The 18,232-nt window shown below is 38.8% G+C and overlaps 1 protein-coding gene across 1 annotated transcript; it reads right to left on the reverse strand.

Annotated features, from left to right (window-relative positions):
• Positions 1–1,546: 1,546 nt before the first annotated feature.
• On the reverse strand, positions 1,547–16,752 carry rorca (RAR-related orphan receptor C a). The gene is made up of 10 exons (XM_023408040.2): positions 16,410–16,752; positions 9,633–9,718; positions 9,383–9,524; positions 8,786–9,226; positions 8,476–8,597; positions 7,826–7,958; positions 6,355–6,462; positions 6,067–6,177; positions 5,084–5,196; positions 1,547–4,981 (listed from the first exon to the last, which is right to left on the reverse strand). Exons 1-10 carry the CDS (start codon positions 16,414–16,416, stop codon positions 4,820–4,822), a joined length of 1,425 nt encoding a protein of 474 aa, XP_023263808.1. The 5' UTR covers positions 16,417–16,752; the 3' UTR covers positions 1,547–4,819.
• Between the last annotated feature and the right edge of the window lie 1,480 nt (positions 16,753–18,232).

Consider the following 18,232-nt stretch of genomic DNA (forward strand, 5'->3'; position numbering starts at 1 on the left):
CCATCCCACTTTCTGTGCAGTGTGTACAGTATTTCGGTACTGGTATAGCTTTGCCCTAGATTTTCTGTGGTCATTTTGAAGAAATGCAACATACAAAAACAAAACCGTCATTAAAATGGTCTTAAAACTAGGTTTTGACACAATAAGACAAAAAACTTTTCAATACAGGCCTGCAAAATTAGGTAATGAATAAATAATTAGGTCATAAAAGACCCATTTTGAGGCTTCTATCATTAAAGTCTGTGTTGAGTTTCAGTCATTCATAACCTCAAGCTAAATTTAAATCAAATCAGCAAAAACCATCTGACATATAGCAGGCCTGCAGCATTTTGAGGCAACCTTTAGTTCTCAGGGCCCCAAAGTGGTTGCGCAAAGCAGTTGCCTTATCTGGATGGTAATCTAGCCTTTACTTGTAAATGTCAAACTCTCCCATCTTTGTTCACCACCAACATTATTTTACCAGATACTTTTGGATTTGTGTAATGAGGTTTTATAAACATCTCTGAGATTTCTGATAACACGATGAAGGTGGGCTGAATTTGTGTCTGTGTCCCATTGGCTGTAAACAAATTAAATGACCTTACTAGGAACAAGAACGTACCCAAGGAAAACCGATGGGGTTTACGAACCATAAACCATCATTTACCTCCTTCTTTTATGTAGAGTATGTAGACTGGAATGACAAAAAACTATAGACAGGCTTTATTTTGATAAAGAGGCTCTTTCAGTACAATAAATTTTGACACAAGAGAACAGTAGTATCCGTAGATCTAATAGCGTATAATCTAAGTGTGTAATGTCAGCATGGTGTTGTGAATGTCATCAGCTAAAATTGATTTATTATGTAGCAACAGAGTAACTGTATTAATCTAAATAAGTCATTAATTGCAAATTTATGCTCCTTTTTAAACTGCTTCACCTTTGGTCTAAAATTGCCCTTTAATGGCAAATTAATACTTTTTTTCCCAAACTTATTCTCAGTATGTACAATGACTTCCAACTGAAACTTCCAAGACAACCAGTTCTAAGCCACATATCTGGTTTCCTATAGATATGATGCTTAGAATTCAGACATAACAGTTCAATCTTGGTTTCACAAGACCAGAGAATCTTGGTCCTTAAGGTGTTTTTTTTTTTTTTTTTTTTTTTTGCAACTTTTGGATCAGTGGAGTGCTGCAGTGGAAGTTTCTCCAACTCCATTTAGTATGTCTGGATCTCAGCCAGAATGACCATCAGGTACTTGGCCCTTCTTCCCTGATTGCTCAGTTTGGCGGGCCACCATCTTTAGAGTCCTGGTGGTTCCAAACTTATTCCGTTTAAGAACTATGTTTCGCATAAGGCTGCAACATAACAAAATATGAAAAAATTGGGTCTGAATACTTTCTGAATGCACTGTATTACCTGACTAAAAAGAAAGTGTATTAGAAATGTGTATAATGCACCTGTTATAAATGTATTATTTTATATGACTATAGAATATGACATGTTTATTTATAAATAGCAGAACTAATAAATTTCAGTTTTACAGGATAAAAACCATAACAACTTTTTCTCTTAATTGTAAAAAGACTTTTATTACATTCTTAAATCCACATATTGTATCACCATTGTGCAATAACACTTTACTGTGTTAAAACCTCTTGGGCTTTATATCCATGACATATCATAAATTATTTCTTATTAAAATCTATAATGATTTAATAATAATAATCTTAAAATAGAGTGAAAATATCATAAACAGAAGGATCATGACAAAAGAGAAACTTTTAGGGAGACATCTTTAAAAATGCTCTTTTAAAAAAAATAGAATTACATCTCTCCAAGACAAAAAGGACACTAAACTGATAAGAAAAAAAACCCAAACAGTACATATAAGGATAAAAATTAAGAAACAAAAAGATCACAACAAAACCAACACAAGATTCAGAGATTATAATCCATCTTTTATATTTATTTTACTATATATATATTTTTTTAATATCCTATTTTATCTAGTACTCAAACTTGAAAAAGTCTTGCAATAATGATATTAGACAGGGGTAAAATCTTTGATACTTCTGTAATCAAACATTCACTAGAACATGTACTGTACACAGTGATCAAGGTTTTAAGGTCTTCTATGATGGTGCAAGGTGTCTTGCTAGCTAGACTAACTGCAGACACTGTAGGACAGAGAGCCCAGCTATCTCCCTGAGTAACTCTAAACGGAAATGTAAGTGCAGATCTCCAGGACTGCCCCCCGGACAGATTCCAGGCCTGCAAAAACTATAAAGTACACTGAATCTCTCGAAATCAGCATGTCTAACATTCTCTGACTTTAACACAGAAAGTATTGCACTTTGTTACAATCTGTAAGTGTCATCTGGCCATGTCAGCTGGTAGCTGACCTGTGGCGTAGTTGGCTGTGTATTTGGTACGTTATATTCTAAATAACACTATTTTGCTGTGCTGCGAGGTTGACTATGCTGGAGTGCTTATGAAAATATTAACTGTAATACATGGCAGCAAAAGCCCAACACATTGAGAACAATGGGAAAGACATTATTGCACAATCCCACTATGCCACTGTCTTATGTACACAGTACTTATAACTTGATGTATGGGGAAAAACACTGTCCCAGCAGTGCAAAGCAAACCTGGCTGAAATATTAAATAAAGCTAGATATCCAGCATCGGTCATGTGATTGTCTTAAAATGCTTTAGAAAGAAATTAACACCAGTGACTTCTTAGATTAAAACTATCCTTTTATCATAGCTTCTTCAGTATACTGATAAGACAATGTAGTTTTACAGAAACACAATATGTTGCCCTACTTTGAAGATAAAGGTTTAATCTGACCACACCCTCATGTACCTCCAGAGACTTTACTTCAGATAGATCTGTATCTATGTAGGGCTTCCTGTGCCTTAAGGCTTGAACTGCTCTCATGACAGAAACAGTCAGAGAGGGTGTCCTTAGTATAAGTAGATCCAGCATTTCAGTTTGCTTTTGTCTTCTGTCCAGTTAAGAGCAAAATTATGTATTATTTTAAGGATAGTTTGGTCATCACTGGCCTTCAAATTTCACCACTAATTGTAATATTTTTAAAGAACCTCTCTAGTATAAATGCAGAAATACTAACTCAGGGGGGTAGCTGATGGCTCTGTCAACCCTTTTCTGTGCCATGTAGTGTTTGAAGAGGGTGAGGTAGTAAGGGAGTAGGAAATAAGGAACAGAGAATTTAATTCTCCAATCATAACATCTTGGCTGTCTGTGACAGCACAATCTGCCTGACCCCAAAGCAGTGAGAGCTGAGACTGACGGTGAATCCCTCTAACTGATGCCTAAGGAGCTTAAATAACACCATAACCCACCTGTCCACTCTGTATTTTTTGCCCCTTATTCAACCATGTGGGTGTTTGATGTAGTTAACTGACACATTTCAACGTCAAACACTTTTTCTTCAGTATGCCCGAAGACACTCTTCTTTGGAGGAGGCTGTGGTGTGACAGTCCAGATGCTCCTCCACTGGAGCACATAACCCCACAGTGGTCGGCTGCCCAGCACCTTGTTCATACAACTTGTTTACAGTAGGAGGGTGTATCTAGCATTTCTGACTGGCTTAACATTAAGTTTCACAGATGGCAGTCTGAGTGCGAACCCGTAAAATATTGTGCCAAGAGTTCATTTTGGATTCTAACAAGGACTCATAAGTGCTAATTATCCAGTAGATTTTCTTTTCAATGACAACAATCTTTTCATCCCAGAACCACAAAGTATGGGCAGGCAGTATCTGTTTGAGAGACCCGAGCACAAAAACAACATTACCCTCCTCCTCTTCACTCTGTATGAATTCACAACTGTTCTTATGTTACATGATAATATAGGTATTACTATATATATATATATGTTTATATATATATATGTAAAAAAAAGGAACATCTGAAAATACTTTCACACCTCTGTGATTCTCTCACTCTAAGTGGCATTTGCAAAGGGAAAAGGTATTAGGACTGAGGTCATTGATTGCATTAAAAAAATAAAATAAAGAGCTCACATCAGTGTCTGAGAGTGTGCTCGTAAAAATACCTACAAAGATCAGCATAAGTGCTATGTTTTGTGCTCTGTGTGCAAGCGTTTGTAGGTGCATGGCAGCAGACACTGAATGTTTGCCCATGATTCACACAGTTTAAAAACCCTGTCTGCTTGTGAGTTTGATCATGGTCCCTTTAAACAGTTTGTTCATATGTTACAAAACTGCAAAATATGGGCACTACCAAAAATGTTGAACAATAAACCGTTACTAGACTGACAACTGAAACAGGCATCGTTACTGCAAATCTCCACAAAGTGGGTGAGGATTTTAAGTATGTACATTCTACATCAAGCCTAGGGCTGTGCTGAACGGTAAAGGGAAAAGGGGGTACATTCAAAAATAGCTTACAGGAACTGTGAGAACGATAAAAGTCAAATTTATATTATAAAGGAATTCAGCTTGATAAGAGGTTTAAGGTCTCCTCATAGAAAAATATTTTTTTATGTAGGCTTCTATTAAATCTTTTCTTTAACTCCCTAAAAAAGAGGTAACATGCACTGAGCACCCAGCAGGAGTTCCTGTGGTGTTATGTTGAAGCTGAAAGGACCGCCTTGCAGGGCAGTGTAAGCTACTCCACAAGGTTGGGAGTTCAGAGGTGAGAGGAGTGTGTCCTAAAGTGTAGCGTGCAGGATTGTCATTGAGCTGCTGGTTGATTTTGCCTCAGCTGGTTGCCACATTTTTTTATCTCCCCCTCCCTAAACCTCAGTGTTTCTATTTGAATCAAGCTATTTAGCTAAGTGGTGCTAGCCCTCCGTGGAATCTGGGAAGGTGATTTCACTCCCAAAAACCTCCCTATACAGAGGAGGAAAGGTATATGCTGTTTCAGGGTGAACCAGACGGAAAAACTCCAGTTTGTCGATGTGAAGGTTGCAAATGGACTTCATTGTAGGAAGCTTCGACACCATCTAGATGGGACATATAGAAAAGGCGTGAAAAATGATTAAATTAATGAATTAATACAGTAGGTTAACAAATCAAGTGGCACAGTAGTGCAGCAGGCTCTGTACCTTAGCTAGTTTGTCTTCCGACGCTCCTTCTTTTTGTAGACAGCGCTGCAGAGCCACATAGACTTTGTCCTGCAATTTCTGTATCTTTTGGACATCTGTGAGCCAGGGTCGGTCTGATGGAAATGATAATGAGAAGATGATATCATTAGTGTTGTCATGTCGCCAGTCTAAAACTGCATCTGGCAACATTTACAATGTAATGTCTAGGAGCAGAATACAAAATGCATTGAGCAATACATGAGTTGTGCTATGAACTTTTGGAAGATGAATTACTGGCCTATACATTTTTCAACTTGATCTCCTTGACTTGAGGAAGCTGTTGGCTTCACAATGCAATAGTAATTAGAATACAGAGACATTAAAATTGCTTGAGATAGGTGAGCTATTTGATGCCAAATGTCACACATCGTTACGAGTTTGACTTTGAAACTCCAACATTCAAAACTGAGGCCACTAAAACATGCCATGTTGTTCCAACTACGGGTGATCTGATTTTCATTTCGTAGTTTAGAAAATTGGTAACAGTAATCTATATTATTTACATCTAATGTGCTATTACATTCCAAAGCACGGGTGCATATTAAAAGTGCAGAATTATCCTATCATCTCTTTTGTGTAAGAGGCCTCCCCGTGTCATTCGGGTTCCTTGTGAAAAAGGTTTATCATACCAGAGGCCTATAGCTGGCAAACAGACAACTATAACATCTAATTATAATGGTAATTAGATGTTATAGATGTCCTGATTCATCTGCTGAGTGCACATGTGCTGCAACCTTTAGAAGTGCTGGTAAACACTTATGATTATTGACCTCAGTCTGCCAAGAAAGAGCTTTACATACATGAAATGTGTGAAATACAATGACCTCTTTACAGGTTTCACCAATTTAGTTTGAATGTAAATACTACAGTGAGTAGGAATCTAAGCCTTTGCAAGGCTGATACGGGGCTTAATATAAAATACATCTATTTAGTTGGAGAAATACCTGGTGAGAGGAGCACAGCAGCACTGAAAAGAGCCATCTCTTCCTCTGACATCTGAATACGGCTCAGGCTTTTAGCCAAGTCAAACACTGCATTCACAAGGTCATCACAGCCTAGGTAGAAGAAGGGGAAAAATAAAGATCATCAAAACAAAAACTCACAGACTGTGATGATTCTGACACAGATGAGAAAGAGAAAAAGTTAAACTCAAATCCCCTGTTCATCCTTTTATCGAGTTTATACATTCGTTTCCCATGAGAGAAAGAAAGATAGTGAACATGTTGACTCACCGAGAGCTTTGAAAAGCTGGGCGGTGGCAAATTTTCCATCAAAGAGCAATGTATTGTTGATGGGGTTGTAAGCCCGACACATACGGATCAGAAGAACATCCATGCAGCCTGTGGACACACGCAAAAGAGAAAAAAAGAAAAAAGCTTAGCAGCATATTCATGTTGAAATTGTTGCTGGGCTGATGCTTTCAGAGAAAAGCCTCAGCACTTAAATAATCCTTGCTAAATACTTAACTAGGCTATGTTCATCAGGTACCCTGACAACCATATAGTGCATTTGAGAACTGACTGAAAGTTTTCATATTTAAGACACAAGTTCGCTATGGATAAATGTAAAGGAACAGTAAAATATAATCTAACTTTGGATTCCTTTATATAATCTGCTTTGTAAAGACTTCTGTTGTTGTCCTAGATAATACAGACAGCTACAGAAAAATATGCAGAACTGAATCAAGAAGAATGTTGTACGAAAAATAGCAAAGTGACAACATAAGGTCATAGCACTTGGAAAATAACTGACACTATTACTGACATTTGTACTCCTGCGTGTGGCAAGAAGATGCCCTATATTTGAATGTGATGCTGGTTGAACCGGCCCTGTCTGGATTATATAGAGTGAAACAGCCTTTAACGACAAGATAATTATATATAATTTACTGGGGCAACTTTGAATGAGGGAAAATGTGATCAAGGTATATAATGCAAATTGTCATTAAGTCATTCTCGATGTGGGAAATCTTTGTGCATGTGCATGTTGGTCATTGATGGTCGTTGTATCTTTTATATTGCCAATCTTGATTGAGTGCTGTTGTGGATTTGACACATTAATGTGTGATGTATTTCAATATTGTTAACCAGCCTTGATTCACAAAGAGATCTTTCTCCAACCTCCAAGTGTTAGTCTATGGGTTTGAAAACTTCAAAACTAATTAGTCCAATTAAACGCCTTCTGAAAAACATGTTGTGAATGTGCCCTTGCTTCTTTCATCTTCACAAAAATGAGGAAGAAGAATATCTTGGCTGCCTCTCAACACCTGTAAACTACTTGGACTGATCTATTGTCATGGGTGTCACTGAAAACCATTAATCATTTAATTTCCATACATCCTTCTTGATGTTGTTTCCAAAACGTCAAGACCAGGCCTGATGCTGCGTGATTAAAACAAGGTCAGCCACTTTTCAGAAAAAGAACAACTATGCACCCCTTCCAATCACTTTGCATGCATGTGATATTTGAACTCTGTGAACTCAGCTACCACTTGAAGGTAGCATACTGTTCATATGACAACAGCTATCTTTGTCACAGTTAAAAGTTTGCAAACTAATAAACATACACACAGCAGGCTGGCTGTCTTGCTGGTGGTGGCACATCTCTTGTAAAAACAGCTCCTGACTGTTATGTGGCTAAACACAATGTGAGGAACTGACTTTTAGCATGCAAGGAGTGTGTATACTGGTGTCATGCTCTGACCTGCTTTGAGGAGGATAATCTGATCGTTCTGACACAGGTCCATGAAGCCAGAGATGCGCTTGGCAAACTCTACCACATACTGGATGGCATTGGTGATGTGAATGGCACATTGTTGCCACATCACCTCAGCTGACTGAAAGACAAAGCAAAAGATAGAAAGGCTTTTATGAGAATTGCAACACTTGAGAGGCATCGGACAAGCTGTATTCCATGGTTGTTTGTTGAATCTTAGACATCAAGGATTGTCTAGTTGTGCGATCTGATTTCAGCTAGAGACATCTTGGCCTACAGGATGTTTGACAATAAAAAAAAATGGAGCACTTCTCTATTTGTTTTTATAAAACATCTTTCGAGAAGTTTTGCTGTTGATTTTTGTACAAGGTTAAAAACTGAAAACATTCCCCTCTTAACCTTGTACAAGACAACAACAGGGCATAATGAGCCAAACTTTAGTGCTAAAATGTTTTATGTGTGATTGTAACAGTTATTTGTTTATAGATTTAGACTGTAAAGAGCAGTTCATAATACATTTTACTCAAACTCATTTCAAACATCAAAGTAGATGGTGGAGACTTTCAACAGATTTTGTGTGTATAAATGAGGATCTGCTGTCAAATGCTTGCAAGTGGATATTAAAATGTCACATATACCTTGGTCTGGTATGAGCGTGTCTCCTCTGGGCTATACAAGGTCCACGCCATTCTCTTTAGCTCCTCTGTGCTGTACTGGCTCGTCTCAATATGGGACTTGACCACACTCTGGATTATACGCTCTAAACAGGAGCAAACATTTGTCATTTCTCTGAAAAGATCACTTCTTAACTTCTTCTATGACAACAATACAAAATGACTTTATGCAGCATTTACTGGAACAAATGACAAGGTATCTCTTTTCACCTTCATAGTTATTGTTAAATTTTAAATTGATTTAAGGTTCGAGCTTTCCTGGATCTATACTGACCTATCTCAAGTAGGGAGCAGCCCCCGGGCAGTGGGTTCAGGATAGCATGTGAGAAGAGTCCAGAGTCATGTAACAGCTGGTACTCATGCTTGATGCTGTGGTTGCCGTCTACAAAGTCCAAGTTGGTCTGTTCTGGTGAACTCTGAGAGGACGAGCTGCTGCCTGCACTGCCACCCAGTAAGTCCAGGTTACAGTACTCTCCACCTGCATCCTCTGGGGTCAGCGGCAGGTCGAAAAGCAGGCCTTCCGGCAACGTGGTAATGTCATCCAGATCGCTGAGCGCAGTGCTGGAGCCTCTTCTGTAGGGGCGGCTGAGGTCGGCCATGTCACTATTCTCCTCATGGGCACCAATGCCTGCACACTCCTGGGCCTGCTGGTGCTTCTGAACCTCTGCATACAGGCTGTCACGCTGTTTTTTGGACATTCGACCAAACTTCACCGCTGCAACAAGATGATACAAGGACAAAAATTAAACATTCAAGAAGGTAGGGGCTCAGTTAAAAACAAGGTTATTCATGACTCATTCATTGTAACAAGCAAAAAGCAGGAGGTGGAAACTCTGAGTTAATTAGATCTAGATGGAGTAGCTGAACTCACCATCACGGCTCATGCCCAGAGCGAGACACTTCTGCAACCTGCAGTGCTGACAGCGGTTACGATTGGTCCGGTCAATTAGACAGTTCCTCTGTCGTGAGCAGGAGTACATTGCGTTGTTCTGTTGGCTGCGTCGGAAGAAACCCTACAGACAAAGAGACACACAATGTGAGCATCCAACGCAACATCTATTGCATGTTATAGATCACTGAGTACATTAAAGCTCCGTTTTAATGTTGGTTTGATAGCTCACCTTGCAGCCCTCACAGGTGATGACACCATAGTGAATCCCTGATGATTTGTCCCCACAGATTTTACAGGGAATCACCTCTATTTGAGCTGGAGACAGAGAAGAATGAGGGGGGAAAAGATCAGTGAAATACTAAAATACATTTTTTAATAGATATGGGACCTAAAAACAATAGTTCAATTATGCAGTCAGTTACCCAAAAACAAATAAATATATGTATTTATTGAGAGAGATTATTATTAAATACTAATTGCTGTCATTCCATAACAATAGGCATAACACTGTGTATTTCTTTCATTTCGTACAATGACCTAGATCTGAAGTGATAAGTCAACTAATCAGTAATTCAATCAACAGAAAACTGGTAATTATTTTGAAAATCAATTTATCTTTTGAGTAATTTTTTGAGCAAATGCCAAACATTTATCTGTTCCAGCTTCTCAAGTGTAAGATTTGGTTCAACATCAATCTGTTCAACATCAATCTGAAATGAATATTTTTGAGTTTTGAACAGTTGGTCAAATAAATCAAGACATTTCACTGATAATATAAATATCGATTAGTTGCAGCCTTACAGCCTTGCAATGATACACAGCATGTGAAGAGATTGCATCTGTTGCCATTATTTAGCAATATCAAGCAATATGAACATAAATAGAAAAACCAGCCCACAGGTATGTAACAAGTAAACATATATTTGGATATTGTCCAAAAGCACTGCGATAAAGAGGTGATTTTGCTAGTTACAGGAACATTCAACATTTACTTTTTAGGCCTATTATGCTGACTGCAGTCAATAAAACACCTCAGCCATTTCAAATCAAGTGGGCAGTATATAGCAAATCAATATTTCCTTTCTTTTTAAACTAAAACTGAACTAAAAAAAACACCACAAACACCTTACATGTGATACTATATGGTACAGGTGGAACATTTTCACAAGAATTCAGGTTATTTCATGAGTCAAATGTCATCTGTGCAGTATAAGCTTTGAAATTGAGTTAACAATACCGATACATGTGTGATAATGTTAAAGCAGTATGAAGAAATGTGTCAATAACACAAAAGGAAACTGTGTATACATTATGCACCTTGTGTTCTTTGTGGCTGAGCCTTCTTACTCAGGAACAGCCTGTTCTTTTCATTATGTTGTTTATCTAAGTAGCTGGGGCTCCTCAAGCCCAGAATAGCAGGTCAATTGCATTAGCTGAGGCCCGGGGTTATAAAGTTTCGCGTCTCTCTCTCTCTTGCTCTGCCACTCCTCGTTCAGGATGAACGAAATGTTTGCAGGTTAACAAAGACATACTGCCGTGCTGAACCTTCCAAGCCCTACATTTGTAACCCACAAAACAACTGCAACCCACTGTTACCATGAGGACTATGTGCAAAATTTGATTTGGCTTGGGCTGCAGGGTGTGCCAAACAATCGCTAAACCACTTTTGTTGGATCACACAGGGTATTAGGTAACCTGTAAATCGCTGCGAAGGCTTTAACCGGCCTTCACAGCTCTTCACAGAAAATTGCTGTTTTCTAAAGGTTTTTTTATAAACTGCTCACAATCAACCGATCACATGAGTCACTGAGCGTGGGGAGGGACATACGTCATGCACTGAGGCAAAGAGGTTAGTGACTGACTTTACCCTGAAAAACCATGACCAGAGAAAAAAATTGTCTACATATTCCTTCTAAAAAGACTTTCTGTGCAGTACAGGTGACATATTTGAGTGTCTCGATTGGGTAGAATTCCTGCCGGCCAACGAAATGAAACTGAGGGATATAAATAAATAAAGGGCAATGGAAAAAAAATCCCTTTCTCCATTGCTCCCTTTATCGCTCCCCCTCCAGAGCCTCACCCCCGCCCTTCAGCCTGTTATATAACTGCCGTCTGGCCGCATTCCATGAACACACTCATTCAAAGGTGGTTGTCTTGGCAACGGTGTGACGTTCCTCCCTCACTCTCCTGCGCTCTCATTCGCTGCTGAACGAGAGGGCTTTTGTCTGTGACTTGCCGCCTCACCTGCCAGTCAGCTGAGCGGCACAGTCAGGCCCAGAGAGCAGGAGCTGCTCCACTGACACAGTTTCCCATTCAGTGAAGGGGGAGGCGCTAGTGGTAGCAGCCTCACAAGGAACACAATCTGGCTTCTTGCAAGTTTTAAGGTGGAACCAAATGTGACTCAGACTGTAAGTAAAGGGAGGGTGGAGGCCTCCTCTTTGAAATGAAAACAATGTAAAATTTGATTACTGAAAGATGAATGACCAGTTGAAACTGACAGGGTCAAACTACCCCACTAGAGATTTTACAGCTTGCACAACATCTGGAAATATTTCCAAAAACATCTAGTACAGTAAGCTGCAGCAGGGGGAACAGACGTAGCTAATAGTAGCTCTCAACTTGTTGCAGCATGTCAAGTATTTGAGTGAAATTTCAGCTGTGTTTAAGCTAGACCATAAATCTATTTTTACTCTGCTGCAGTTGGCTGCCCAAAGGTTCCTTCTGCCGTTCTGGTCTATTAGAAAATAAATGTTGCACAAATCATAACATTGAACTGAAGTATACACTGTTTAGTGTATATAACAGTGCAGTCTAGAACAGTTACTACACTGGTCTAGTGACAACAGTCTACTCTGTGAGCATTCATTTTTTGGTTTGTTATGCTGCAAAATGGGTGTGAATTTCAGCTAATTTATTTTCATCAGAGTTCATTGAGCCCATTTCCATGAACCTTTCTTCTAAGGCAAAATGCTCTCAAACAAACAAGTATAACAACACTTCTGTTTTTTAATTCCTAGTAACATCTGAAAAAGCATATTTGTTTAAACAATCTCCGGTTATTAGACTTAAGAATTATAAACTTAATTCGGATTGGTGAATACTAGCTTGAATACTAGCTTACAGTAACTGTATAAATGAAGTTTAAACGATATCCAGACAAAACATAATTTCAAGTAATTTTCTTGTGCAGGAGTGATGCTAAAGTGAGGATGAATACATGGTATCATAATGTTTGGAACCTCACTGCAGAAAATCATCATTTCACATTGAAGGTTATTGTAATTTAAAAGTCCTTTCTGTGTCAGTCAGTCAGTGTGTTGGTGTGTCAGTGACTGTTGGTCAGCACTTTTCCTCATTGGTGCTGTAAACCCTCGGCTAGGGAGACTTCGCCCTCTCATCCCAGCTAATCAAACAGTCCAAGGTCCTATTTATCTTGCGCTTTACATGTACCTGACATACTGTATATCTAACCTACATTTGAGAGGGCTTCTGGGGGCCTCTGTGGGATGAATGACATATATATATATATATATGGTGTATTGTGCAACATACTATAATGGTTGTACAGTCAAAGTTTATTTGATTAAATATACAGCCATACCTCCTGTCTGTCATACTCTCTTTTCACATATCCCCCAATGCATGGCCTCAACTACCACCTGTTTTCTATACAGCTACTGTATGTGGACAGTAATGACTGTTTTTTCTCTTCTTCTCCTCCCACTGACCTACCTACCTAGCACGGATTGTATAATATATATGGCCTGACATTAACCCCCAAGTCTTTAAAAATTTACTGCAGGTTTAGGTAATTACTCAGCAGATGAAGTAGTGGAATGAGAGGTATTCTTGTACACTGGGTCCATCACAGAAACCAGTATCATGCATCGCTCTTAACGCATCGCGCTTCACTGTGGCCATGTTGCCGCGTTTTTTAATGCAGTAGATTAAAACTGAATAGGATCTGTGTTTTTGTGTGTTCTAAAAAATGTTTCAGCTATATTTACACTGACTGTAACTGGAAGCCAGCAATGTCGTGGTATGTACATTATGTACCAAGTGGCAAATAAGAGACACACATGGCTACAGAAAATGTAATTAAGTTAACATTCATTTTCATGTAATAGATTCATTCTACACAGGTGCAACATCTTTCCTTATGACTGGAATTATTTCATTTTGTCTTTCTGAAGAAGAAAATATTCTCTTGTATTTTTATCTGTACACATCCCAAATTAGAGGTTGTATGGTATGTATTATACAGTATAGCTGTCAGCCCAACCATGTACTGAAACTGTTTTTTTTTTTCTTTTTATATTTCCCTTTCTTTTTGGTTGCATTCCCTTAGTTTTATGCTATGGGTTATCCCACTGATAAACAATGTAAACAATGGAAATATGTTAATTGAGTGACTTGATATAAAAGTATACTGTGAAAACAATTTTCTCACCCATGAGTAAGGTTTACTATTCTCCATACTTACACCCTTCCCCACTTTTCCTGTAATGAATATTCACATGCTGAACGACAGTGCTCTACCTGCCAAGAGACGCAGCCTCTCACTTTGTGCCTGTGTAATCCCTCCCCATTGATCAGAAAGGATAAAGTGCATGGGCTTGATCATGCTGTATGTGCAGTGCCAAGTCAAAAGCCAAGAGGGCCTCTGCCACAGAAGAAAATCCAGACTGAGGAATTCAGTACACAGCATGCAAATCTGCTTGCTGCTCCAAACCGCAGGAACAAATTTATGACCATGCTGCAGCAATCACAGTCACCTTGACTTAAAATCTCTTTACGTCTGTTTAGATGTCACTTATCCTTATGCATACTTGGAAAATAGATATTACCTATCTAAATGACTTTCCCTTATGATAGCACTAAACCTAAACAAATGTTAAAGAGCAAAATATTATTTTTAAGTAATCACTGTTTACCTTAATGTGTTGCAAAATGAAATGTACTCATAAGACCCAAAAAGGCACAGATCAATGCTAACATGCAGGCTGGTTGAAGAGTTAAAGCTTTAGATAAGAGGAGTGGAATCTTAGCATGGAGTTGTCAGAGAGAAAGGGCACCTTGACACATACTGTAGCTCGCTGTGAACTTCCCCAAGGCTGCACACTCAACAGATAGTGGCTTTGAGCCTGAGCTCAGCACAGCAGTGTCCTGGGAGAGCAGAGTGCGGGCCTTTTATCTTTACTGCTACTGTACCTTTGATCCTAGGCTAACTGAGCTCCAACACAGTCTTATATGTCTTCAGCTGTGCACATCATCAGTGCACGCAGGCATAAAATATAAGGGTGCTTCTTCGAAGTTTGTTTATTTGATTACGTTACATCATACCTGCAGAACCTGTTTGTGCAACAGTTTAAGTCAGAGGTAAACAAGTACAACAGCACTGCTAATTGCAATCTATTAGTTGTTAAGGGTGACTCAGAAATGTAAACACTGCTTGTGACCTTCACACTCTAGACTATTTTATGTTTTTCTCCTTTATATAGTAAATTTAGCTGAAAACTGGCTATGACATTGTAAATTATGTAGTATTTTTTTCAAAATAAGACTGACAAGCTGCGCTTGACTGGACTAACATACACTCTGGTTGATGTAAGTAACCTTAGCTGACAGAGGAAACTGAGCTTAACTGAGCCCTGCTGTGCTTCATGGTTAAATGTGGGCTTGCTGTGCCCATATCCTGCTTGTTGCAGTGGTGCGTGGCTCTGACATCATGACACCACAAAAATAAATCACTTTTGTCTATTAATTCTTATGAGTAAAAATATATCTCCACAGATTTTTAAAATATATTTCATAAATGTAATCTTTGTCACAGAACTAGTAATAAAGTAGTAATAAAAGTAGTAAGTACTAGTTATAAATAATAAAAGGCAGCAGGCATCTTAAGATGCACTGAAATCCGGATTTTCCAGTACAGCTCATATCTACAATATCTTATAGGGGAACATTCACCACTGAAAACCGATTTAAATTATCAACATTGTCTCATCAGTAATGACGACAGACCATGACCCTCCACCCATCCACGCACGCGCACACACACGCGCGCGCGCACACACACACACACACACACACACGCACACACACACACTTGCTGTAATCCTCAATGACAGAACTAGGTCAATGGAGCACCTCCTATCTCTCCCTCTACCACCCCTCCCCCCTCACCCTGGCCACCATACTGCTGATGCTGAAAACAAAAACACGTTGGAAGATGAACTAACAGTAACAGGATAACACTGTAAAACAAAATGTCAGTGCTTTTAGCCACTTTAAAACGTGGTGCGCAACAAAGAATAACTTCAGAATTTCCACCATAAAATTGTAAAGCTATTTTTTTGGTCACACAAAAGTAATTCAAAATTATGAAAATACAGTAAAAGAAAATGGAAGTAAAATCCAAGGGAATTGTCTGTTTTTCCAACGTAAGAACTCCCTGCCAACAGATTTTCGTGCAGGCTGACAGCCATTGAATCACTCCGCTCACTCCCTCCCTTCGCTGTCTCTTACATAAGTGGAGTCGCTCACCGGCGAAATAAAGTAACCACAGCTGCAACGCATTCCTTTTGTCACAGGCGAAAATGCACAAAACAATTGCAGTTTATACAAATAACCTGAAGACACTCATTAGTAAACCTTTTCGTACTGAAATGTATCTGTGGTATAATTAAAATAATCCACTTTTAAAATCCTGTCATGTGTCTATTAAGATTCAACATTCTATAAACAACGTTCAAGATCCACAAGATGACGTATTTTTTATTTTACATATGCTAAAAGATGGAAAAAGATTAGTATTTTCCTCTGATGGAGGCTATGCGGTTTAGTGTTTATTCCAGTGCGTACATGCAGACTACGCACTTCGCACTCTGTTTCAAAGTGCCTTCATTGCAGCAAATACAAGTCAAAAGTTATCATTTACAAACACCAGACGTGTCTGACTGTCAAAAATACGCATTCACAAATGTCATAATTTCTATAAACTCACCTCTCATGTTGGCGGTTGAGTCTAACCAACTCTTCGAGTCATACAACTCCAGGTGGACACGAAGCCAAGAAACAGTGAGAGCGACGCGCACTTATTTGCTCCAAACCGGAGCAGCTGAAAACTGTCACAACAGCAAATCCTCATATGGGTTTTCTACCTCTTCTTCACACGCGCCGACCTTAAAAATAATATTAAAAAGGCAAGCTTGTTTCAGTTATTTACTTTCTGTTTTCTCCGCGCAGTCTCAGAGGTGCTGTTGCGATAAACCACCTGTAAAATAATATAACAGCAGCTCTTCTCCTCCTAGCTCTTTCCTGCTCAGCAGCTCGCTGTAACCTAGTTTCGGCGCGTGGACTACACATGATCCTCACCCCGCGGTCCGCCCGCCTCGTGCCCCGTGAGTTTACGCGCGCGCGCCACCCTCCGCGCGCTTTAAGGAGGCTCTCGCGTGCGTGGGAAAGTGTGGCAGTGTGTCAGTTCAGACGGAGAGCCACCCAGCGTGGGAACTATTTAACAACAAGCGCACAGTTTTAATTCCTAGCAGACCCCCCTTTCCTTTAATAAGCAGCAGCCAATGTTGTATTTTTCTTCCCTAAAGAAAAAAAAGTTTCTTTCTTTTTAGATATAGAAAATATTACAAAGAAGAGGTCCCAGTGAAAACTTATTGTATAGTAGGTTTATAAATATTTAAAGGGCCATACCTGTGTTTTGACACATTTTCATTCATTCATAAAAACACTATAAACTCATAAACCAGCTCAGTCAAGTTTTCTTTTATTTTCTGTTAGTTATGGTTTCCCTGTTATAATTATGCAAGTGAAAGTACACAATATATAAGCAATTTAACTGCTGTACCTGAAAATGTGATTAAAATGTGTGAATTTTGTTACTGCATGATTTGTGTGATTTTGTTAGCTTACATACTGAAATTACTTTGATCACATTGAAGGGAGGAAACATGCATTTAATTAAATTCAATAATTTAATTAATAATTATTTTTATTACTTTTAGATGGTTGCATGGGCACAATATGACATTTCCTTATCATATAGCACAGATAATGAAAGTGCACAGATAATGAAAGTGCATTTTGATTTTCCTAATTCCACCATGATGGTTTCAGTGTTATCTAAGATCACTTTAAAATACACACAATTCTGGCACTGTCATTAATAAATATGAAGCATGAAAATTCTAGCCAGAAATACAGTTTCTCCATATTAAGTAATTCGAGCTAAATTTGCTGTGGTGATTATTTTTTGTGAATTAAATGACTATTGTGTCCTCAGGTTTCTTTTACCAACTAACTTGGTATTATGTCACTGGATTAACACACACTAATCTCAGTGGAGGAATTAAATGTGACCACAGGTTGTTGTGCTGTGCTGTGTTGTATTTTGCTTTCCATTTGTAGCCTGAAGTCAGTCTGTCTATCTATCTATCTATCTATCTATCTATCTATCTATCTATCTATCTATCTATCTATCTATCTATCTATCTATCTATGATCACCAGCTTCATCTTCATTCCTGTTGTTTCCCTTTGAAATGTGGGCGTGTCAGAGAAAGAGCAGACACACCCTTTGTCACAGAAAGCAATCCCATTAATAACAGTGGCGATGAAATCGATTGATTTGCAGGCGAAGATGACGAATGTATCATGTAACTTAGGCACAGTTATGAAATGAGGAGAAGAGAGAGATTATGGTTAAGTAGGTTAGTGGAGCAACACACAACTTTCACACCCCTCCCTTACTTCTCTTTCTGGTGTGCATGCGTGGTGAGTCTCCCCGTGTTTCTGTCTTTTTCCGCTATGAAAACCT

The sequence above is a fragment of the Seriola lalandi genome, unplaced genomic scaffold (genome assembly GCF_002814215.2).
Source record: "Seriola lalandi dorsalis isolate HSWRI2012SDOR001 ecotype SW California unplaced genomic scaffold, Sedor1 jcf7180002054353, whole genome shotgun sequence".
NCBI classification, from domain to species: Eukaryota; Metazoa; Chordata; class Actinopteri; order Carangiformes; family Carangidae; genus Seriola; species Seriola lalandi.